Source organism: Myotis brandtii, unplaced genomic scaffold (genome assembly GCF_000412655.1).
Source record: "Myotis brandtii unplaced genomic scaffold, ASM41265v1 scaffold344, whole genome shotgun sequence".
NCBI classification, from domain to species: Eukaryota; Metazoa; Chordata; class Mammalia; order Chiroptera; family Vespertilionidae; genus Myotis; species Myotis brandtii.
Genome location: NW_005363247.1, coordinates 7,911,963 through 7,921,166, shown reverse-complemented (window position 1 = coordinate 7,921,166; position 9,204 = coordinate 7,911,963). Strand labels below are relative to the sequence as shown.

The following is a 9,204-nucleotide window of genomic DNA, read 5'->3' as shown; positions in this document are numbered from 1 at the left end:
GGCGCCCCAACCCCCTGATCCGCCCTGCTCTGTGTGTGACAGGGGGCGGTGCCCCAACCCCCCAATCGGCCCTACCCTGAGCGTGACTGAGGGTGGCATTGCAACCTCCCGATCCGCCCTGCTCTGTGCATGACAGGGGGCGGCGCCCCAACTCCCCAATCGGCCCTGCTCTGAGCCTGACCAGGGGCTGCACCTAGGGATTGGGCCTGCCCTCTGCCACCCGGGAGCAGGCCTAAGCCAGCAGGTCGTTATCTCCCGAGGGGTCCCAGACTGCGAGAGGGCACAGGCCGGGCTGGGGGACCCCCCTCCCCCGCCCCCCGAGTGCACAAATTTTTGTGCACCGGGCCTCTAGTCTATATATCTCCAGGATAATACTAAAAAAGAAAAGGTCAGTGAACTTGGAGGCGTGGCAATAGAAACTACCCAGAACGAAACAGAGAGTAAAGAACTGAGTAATGGACGCACAAATTTTTGTGCACCGGGCCTCTAGTCTATATATCTCCAGTGAGATACTAAAAAAGAAAAGGTCAGTGAACTTGGAGGCGTGGCAATAGAAACTACCCAGAACGAAACAGAGAGTAAAGAACTGGAGAGTAATGGACGTGAGGGTAGGGGCCATAGCATCAGTGAGCGTGGGCAACTTCCAGCAGCTAATACACATACGACCCCAGCCTCCAGAGAGGAGAGAGATGAGGAAACAAAACTAAGTATTTGAAGAAAAAATGGTTAAAACATCTGATAAAAAAGTATAAGCCCACCACTCAAGCTCAGCAAATCCCAAGTAAGAGGGAAGAAAGGGGCAAGTTGGTTTTTAGATGGACATCCTCAAAGAGTCCCGGTGACGAGGAAATAGCATCTGTGGGGTGAGAGCTCCTCCTCCTGCCCCAGCTGAGACTCGGTGCCTTTCCCTGCCACGTAGCTGGTCAGAGTTCCTGCAGCCGGCAAGCCATTGATTGTCTTCTCCACCCAAAGTGCAGGGAAAAGGGGCTGGACCACTTTTCAACCAAAGTGATAGCGAATATTCCATAGGGAGCTGTCAAGGGAGAGCAGGCCAGGGAATTCTGTAGCTGGCGACGATCTATGAGTAACAGATGAGATGTGACATGTGGCAAAAATGTTGAGCGCACAAATACACAAAAACTTTTGCATTAAATGAGTATTGAAAGCCTCAAAGGTTCAAGTTGCCAGCTGGCATGCTCAAATAATTGCTTAAGCTATTTTTGAAACCCTGTTTGTTTAACTGTCTTCAGAAACGGTCACCTATTCCTTGATTATTCTTAAAGGCAAACAAATATTTATCCTTCGAATGGCGATCACATTTTTTTTAAACTATCAAAAGTTAATCAGATTCATATCTGGTAAATATGGGAAGGAGCTATTTTTGAAACCCTGTTTGTTTAACTGTCTTCAGAAACGGTCACCTATTACTTGATTATTCTTAAAGGCAAAACAAATATTTATCCTTTGAATGGCGATCACATTTTTTTTTAAACTATCAAAAGTTAATCAGATTCATATCGTAAATATGGGAAGGCTATTAAACTGGATAATATTGATTTTAGTGAAAAAAAAATATTGAGGGGGAAGTTAAAACTTTTTTATGTTCTGAATGTAAAAGTAGAATTAGTTTCAAAATTAACTGAACAATAGAGAACACCTTAACTACATAAATTTTCAGGTTACTACTGAATTTTATTTTACTGACTCAAAGCTCAAAGTCACTTTTCTTTCTTCTTTCACACCTCTTGTATGCAGAAGCTTCTTAAAGCCAGTATAAGAAAACTTTGGTCAGAAATTAATTGCTAGGTTTTTTTTCTTTCTTAGCATTTTCTAATCAGTGATTTTTTTTTATCAGTGGCATCTTAAGCTTGATGAAATGTAGTAGTTTTCAGGACAAGAACTCTCATTAAAATATGTTTTGACATATTTGTTAACAAATCAGTTCCACTTCTTAGTAGTCACCCTATGAAATGACAAGTATTGTATTTCCACATGAAAACACAAGCTTTATTGGAAAACAGTCTCTAGAACTAGATCGTTTTTCAAAAGGGTAAGCAGATTTCCCAACACTGGCAATTATAAATCTGTGACTCTCATTTAGAAATGTTCCTTCATACCCTGGTGGTAAATAGTCTACAAAGAAGTATAAATTGCTTTTATTACCAAAAGAAGTCTAAATGTGTGCTACCACAAAGGCAACGCAGCAAATAGGATGTGGTGGCCTTGGGAAACACTGATAAGTCAGTCATAATAAGTTATCCATAAACTCACAAGATTACACAGAAACGAATTAAATGAGATGTGCCATATACAACGGCCTTAATGACACACTATGGGAGCCACACGTCAGTGAGGTGGGGTTTTTTCCTGATGACTCAGCGCCCATTCATCATCAGCTCAAGTCTCTAGTTTCGAGGTGGCTGCGCTGACTTGGAGGCAGGAGAATCCCATCTTCTCCCGCCTCTGCCTCTGCTGAGACCTGGCTTCCCTCCTTGCCACATTTTCTACCTAAAAAAGAGGGAATGTCTGTCCCTACACTTTCTTCCATTGGGAATTGGAATGACTGTTTTACTTTATGATCTTTTGAATGAAAACAGGGTACAGAACAAGGAAGAAAGAAGGAAAGAGTTAGAGTGTCCCTACACTTTCTTCCATTGGGAATTGGAATGACTATTTTACTTTATGATCTTTTGAATGAAAACAAGGGAGTTGCAAAAATGGGCAACAGTAGTAAAAAAAAAAAAATCTATGGCGTTGCCTTGGGTAGAATTCTAAAATAGGTAATTTTATAACTAGTGTCATTACTCGTTAAAAGCCTGGACTCCGTAAAGTAAGTCAATTCTGAGCTCCATTACTAAATAACTGTGACCCAGACAGGTTACTTAAGCTGGGCCTCAATTTCCTCCTCAGAAGACTGCAGTTGTAAGGTGTGTGTGTGTGTGTGTGTGTGTAAGTGTATGTAATGCCTATATATGTGTTAGTTATTCTTAATCTCTAGTTCTCAACAAATGATTTCCAGTTCTCAGCTACCTTTATCAAATCTATAGAAAATAGTGTTTATGTAATTCTCCTCCCCTTTTGTAAACTAGTTCTCACTAAAGTGTTAATAATTAATATAGTAATATCCCTCCTAGGAATACTGACAATTTAAAAGAGGACCCAGGGGAAGGTAATGTTTCAACTCAAAGGTTAAGGAAGTTGCTAATGGTGGAATTTCAGGCATGAACAACAAGCCACCTGGGAAATCATTATTACATGGTGCCTCCTACATATCCCTACTTGATAAGATTGCCCCCTCAGGGGTGGGAATGTACCTTTAAGCCTCTTTAAATTTTGGTCACATTTAGGGGATATTTTTTTGTATTCATGTATATGTGTACTTTTCAGAGGAAAAGATAACAGTTTTCACCAGATGCCAAAGGGACCATGCACTAAAAATATTTAAGAGTCTTTGCTCTCTAAGCTGCTTAAATTCTTATTCTTTATCCATATCTAAGAGATGCACTTGTATTCAAACATGGCCTCACTCCCCCCCTCCCCCCTCCCCCACACACACAGCAGCAGCAGCCTTGCTCTGGAATTATCTCTTCTGGGTTCCCAAGGAAGAAGGCTCACATATAAAACACTTCTCTCTTTCAAGGCCTAAGCAGACAAAGGCAGAGATGTAGTCCTGATCATTGTTAAAACATTCTCTTCCATTATTATTTTACTAGAGGTCCAGTACACAAAATTCGTACATGGGTAGGGTCCCTAGGCCTGGCCAGTGATCAGGGCTGATCTGTGGGGCAACTGGCAGGCGACTGGGGGGCTGTTGGGGTCCAACCCCAGCAGGTCCAGGGGTCCCCAAAGGTGTGGACGGAGTCGGCGAAGAAGGAATGACACGGAGACAGCCTTCAGTTGATCAGCAGCCTAGTCAGAACCTCTAGCCCAGCCAAGTTCTGGTTAGGATCTGATCAGGATCTGATGTTTATTGTCTTGTTACATCTATATTTATACCAGCCGATTTTAATCCTGTCAATTTCTATTGCAAAGGTTAGGGCGTTTCTTATCTCCATTCCAGGGAGTAAAGATTATGTAGCTTAAGCGTGATTGTTTGTAGTTAAAGTGATTAACTACCCGCCTGGCACTTAGTTAAGGGGTTGTATCCCCTCCCTAACCTCAGGGAAAAATCCCTACCTGGGGAAACAACCTTTCTCGGAGAGGTGACCTTGGTTAAAACACATGGCGCTTAAGGAGAGCAAACATATTAAGAACAATATGCTATATATGCCAGGTCCCTTGAAACATATGCTGTGCAGATGTTTCTTTCCTGCAGCGACTGTGTCAAGCAGCAAGGATGGACCGGCTTCCGGCAGGGGGCCCCTGCTGGCACCCACCTTGGCCTGCCTGGCGGCGCCTGCTCACCAGCCCCGCTCCCAGCTACCGCCGGTCACCTTCCTCTGCAGGGCGACCAGAGGGCGATCGGGGACCCCCTCTGGCACCCACCTTGGCTGGCCTGGGGCCTGCAGGCTGGGGGCAGCTCCTGTGTTGAGCGTCTGCCCCCTGATGGTCAGTGTGTGTCATAGCAACCGGCAATTCCACCGGTCATTCCAACATTTGGTCTATTTGCATATTAGGCTTTTATTATATAGGATTATCTCTATTCTGTGTATTGTTCTTCCTCCTCTGATTAAAAACATACATTTAAAATAAAGAGAAAAATAGAAAGAAAATCACTCAAATCACCCAAATCTTGCCATGCAAGACAACCACTTTCAGTTACTTTTCTATTTTTATGCAAATACACAAATAAGTAATATGTGTTTTAAATGTTATATAAATGGAGTTGTAAGTCTTTCTTTTTTTAACCTAACGAACATTTTCCTCTCTCATTAGATGTTTTCAAAGCATGGTGTTAAAGATGCCATAGTCACTACATCTGTGCCATAACTTCACTGATTCATTACTGCTGTACAACTAAGCTAGGATAAATATACTTGTGCATAGCCATCAAATACACCTCCGGTTATGTACTTGGAACAAATTCCTACAATTAGAATTTCTGGGTCAAAAAGGTTTAATTATTGTTTTGTGCATTAATCTCAGTCACTTATTTCACATTTCTAAACATCATTTATGTTTTTATTAAAGGAAAAATCAAAATAAACAAACAAGGAATCTAATGAATTAAATAAACTGATGAATAAAATAGAACCAGAGGCATGGAAACATGGAACAGAGTGATGAATCTGAGAGGAAAGGGGGGTAGGGATGGGAAGAGATTAACCAAAGATCTTATATGCATATATGCATTACCTATGGACACAGAGAACAGGGTGGTGAAGGCCTGGGGTGGGGCGGGAACTGGGTGGAGGAGGGCAATGGGGAGAAAAAAGGGGATATCTGTAATACTCTCAGCAATAACATTTTTTAAAGTTTAATCCTATTTCTAACATTTCAATCTTATAATTTATAAATTTTCAAATACTTGAAGAAATTTTACACAAAAAGTCAAAAGCAAGCCTCTTTCTTAAAACATACACACCCTAACATATGCTAATTCAGAATGACAAAATCAACAGTGTGTTCCCACCACTGAGGCTAGAAATGTTTTATTCCATCCATTTGTTAACACTGCACAACCGCAAGGAATTTCCTCCTTTTAACCACTGGGTGTCTCCTGAACTATACAATTAGCATTCGGGCAGACAGCACAGCATCATATCTAAGAAGCATTTCAGCAATCTGTGTAGCTGGTAGTAAGAACCTTCATTATCTTTTAAATGTGTTATTTTTACAGTTCATTAGTGATTCTGCTTTCTGTTCAGCTTTCACTATTCAGTGAAATAGATATACAGTTTCAGATTTTACTGAGTGTAACTCAGTGTTTAAAGAAAGGAAGCAGAAAAAAATGAATAACAAAATTATATTCAGAGAAGCAATTTTTTATCCCAGTACTAAGTGAAACCAAAATTGAAATGGGAATATGATATCATTTTAGCTCTCAATTTCCTATAAAGAGAAATGTTTTTCTTCAAAACTGTATTCACAGATTCAGCATGATATATTTCTGGACTATACTAAAGTCCCAAAACTCTGCTCTTTGAGCTCAAATTAGACTACTTAGGAATCAGAGGCTTGATCTGCAAAAGGGAAGGCCCAGGGATGCCAATCTTAATGTGAATAACCAACCAGGAAGTCTAGAGCCCTAGGAATTGAGGTAAACATATGTTTAGAAATCACTCGTGAGTTCTTTCCAAATAATGTCCCTATTTGCTATTGTTCAATTAATCATTGAATCCATTTACCTATAAACAACTGGGAAATAATTCAAGGAATCTGTAACATGGAATGCATCTTGGAACACTTATCTCTTTTTATATAAACACCGATTTCAACTTTTTTTTGCTTTATCTGATGTTCAGCACATAAATCCATGTATGACACTGAGAGAGAAGAGGCATCTGTGCAGAATCTCCACTTTCTCCCTCACACTCGTAGCAGCAACAGCTCCACAGGGATCTACAATACCTCCAGCTAAGGACACATCAGTCTAGAAATATTATTAGCTTAAACCCTTCTCATAAAACAGCTTCTCATAAAACTATTTATTGAATGATGATGCAAAAGGTCTCTATTTTAAACATAGTTTTTGGCATATGTTTCTAGGTGTTACACTTGGTTGGTTTTAAAACAAAAGACTAAGCTTAATGAACTACAAAACTTTCTTCCTTTATTCATGGGTAGGTCTCTGCAATACATAATCAAGAAAGGAATTTGAGTCCTGTCCCATCCCATGGTTAGAAATCAAGACAGGGCTCGCCTTTATCGTCATGGGAGCTCTTTTTGGTGCCCTAAAATTAATAATAATAAAGTAATGGTAACAACAACAACAACAATAACAGCAGCTAGCATGGACAGAGCACTCTGTATGTTCACAATCGGTGAACCACCTGTGTCATGAGAGCCCTACACGTCCCTGAGAGCCCTTTTCTTTTCCGGGAATGCTCAGGCTCCTCATTTAGAAATGCAACTACCTAGAAAGCCTAGGCATGAGGCAGTCTACCTTTATTCCCCATCGGTGCCTCTTTCTATGCGAGTGTCTCTCCTTTCTGAACTAAGCCAAGGTTACAAAATCTGAGGACCTACTAAGTACCATTCGGAGTGGGTTACGTGGAGTGGGTCAAGATGTGGGAGGGCAGGGTAGTGGGCAGGGTGTGGAGGTGGTACGCTGCAGCCTGGGAGAGTAGTCGTCCTGAGTAAAGTGGTCTTCTTGGGGACAGGGGTAAGAAGATCCCCTTTAGCAGTAAATGGGCTAAGGAGTGAAGTTTTTCTATGCATGTCATTTCACACAGATGATAGTCTTCTGTACTGAATGAAAGCCTGTGAATAGTGGGGATTTTACCAGTAGTGTACAAATCCACCTGCCAAACAGATGTAGATCTGAGGAGACTGAACTGGCCTAAACATGGGCAGAGTATGGACAGAGCACTCTGTATGTTCACAATCGGTGAACCACCTGTGTCATGAGGGGTGAAACAGAGCAAGCCTACACGTCCCTGAGAGCCCTTTTCTTTTCCCGGAATACTCAGGCTCCTCATTTAGAAATGCAACTACCTAGAAAGCCTAGGCATGAGGCAGTCTACCTTTATTCCCCATCGGTGCCTCTTTCTATGCGAGTGTCTCTCCTTTCTGAACTAAGCCAAGGTTACAAAATCTGAGGACCTACTAAGTACCATTCGGAGTGGGTTACGTGGAGTGGGACAAGATGTGGGAGGGCAGGGTAGTGGGCAGGGTGTGGAGGTGGTACGCTGCAGCCTGGGAGAGTAGTCGTCCTGAGTAAAGTGGTCTTCTTGGGGACAGGGGTAAGAAGATCCCCTTTAGCAGTAAATGGGCTAAGGAGTGAAGTTTTTCTACGCATGTCATTTCACACAGATGATAGTCTTCTGTACAGAATGAAAGCCTGTGAATAGTGGGGATTTTACCAGTACTAGTGTACATATCCACCTGCCAAACAGATGTGAGGAGACTGAACTGGCCTAAACATGGGCAGAGAGGGGCTGTGGACGACAGGCTCATGAGTATGGGCAAACCAGATGTACACAGAGTTCTTTTACTTAAAAATGATCAAACAGAAATAAAGAAATCTGGACTCTAAAAGACACTGCTGAGGAAGAAAGAGAGCATCATTTCCCTGAAGACTGAAAAAGAGAATAGAGCTCACAAAATGATATGCTAAAAGAAGGAAATTTTAGAAAAAGGTTTGCATCCTTAATAGGAAACAAGATGATCTTACCTCCATGAAACCCAAGAGCTGCAGGTCCAGAACCAATTGAGATGGAGAGACAACAGATTGAGAGAGAAAGATAAGTGGACAGTAGAGAGGGCTACAAGTAAACACCCTCCCCCACCCCCCAAAAAAGGGGCAAAATTTAAATCTGTATTTTAAGTTTCAAAGAGCAGACTTTAGATGATAGAAATAAAAATATGGGGGATAAGCTTCAGAAACTCTCCCAGAATGCAAAGGTAAAGGTCAAAGACAGAAAACTGTAAGGCGGTTTTGCAATGCAAATGCTTGAGACTGGATTAGAGTTAATGCCTATGAGAATGTATTTGTCTGTTTATACAATCATTATGAATTTGTTAGGTCCTTCTAAGAGACAGAGAAATTATAAAACCATTTGTTTTCTCCTGGTTGCAACTTCCCAAAGTCCTCTTCTGTACCCTTTTTTCCTTGCACCTCCAAATGAAATGCAGCAGAATAATAAAGGGGGAAGAAAAAAACCAATAAGTACCCTGAGCATAGAAAGCAAATTTTCAAACGGTCTTTATTTCAAAGGCCTAGGCCTGTCCTTGGAAGTCTAACCAATATGTTTACATATGTTGAGGACAATGCGGTATTTAACCTTTGGAATGCATGCTAGTTTGAAAATGGATTACCAAAACCCAAAATACACTTCCTAATCTTACCTCTTGTTCAGCAGCGCAGTAGTAAGAAAAATATTTGGGAGAAAGAATCAGTTTTGGGAAACCCTTCTCTGGTAATCTTGAGAAGCAACCACAGTGGGAGGCAGAGTAGATAACAATTCCGGATTGTACACGGTTTCATAATTCTGAATACAAAGGCTAAAATGATGCCTAATGCAGACTGACTTCCTTGAACTGTCTCCAAGGCCACAGTATCTCCTCAATGACTTATTTTCACATAACATGAAGAATTAGAGG

General features: G+C 41.4%; 1 protein-coding gene across 9 annotated transcripts in view; it reads right to left on the bottom strand.

The window, feature by feature from the left end:
- Positions 1-9,204, bottom strand: part of CAST (calpastatin) — a 145,220-nt gene that overhangs the window by 96,241 nt on the left and 39,775 nt on the right. Inside the window, exon 1 of one of the 9 annotated variants that reach the window (XM_014544001.1) lies at positions 8,276-8,294. The exons of the other annotated variants lie outside the window; for them this stretch is intronic. Coding sequence (XP_014399487.1) covers positions 8,276-8,281 — 6 coding nt within the window. The 5' untranslated portion in view covers positions 8,282-8,294. Of the gene's footprint in view, positions 1-8,275; positions 8,295-9,204 lie in introns of those variants that run through there. 9 annotated transcript variants of the gene reach the window in all.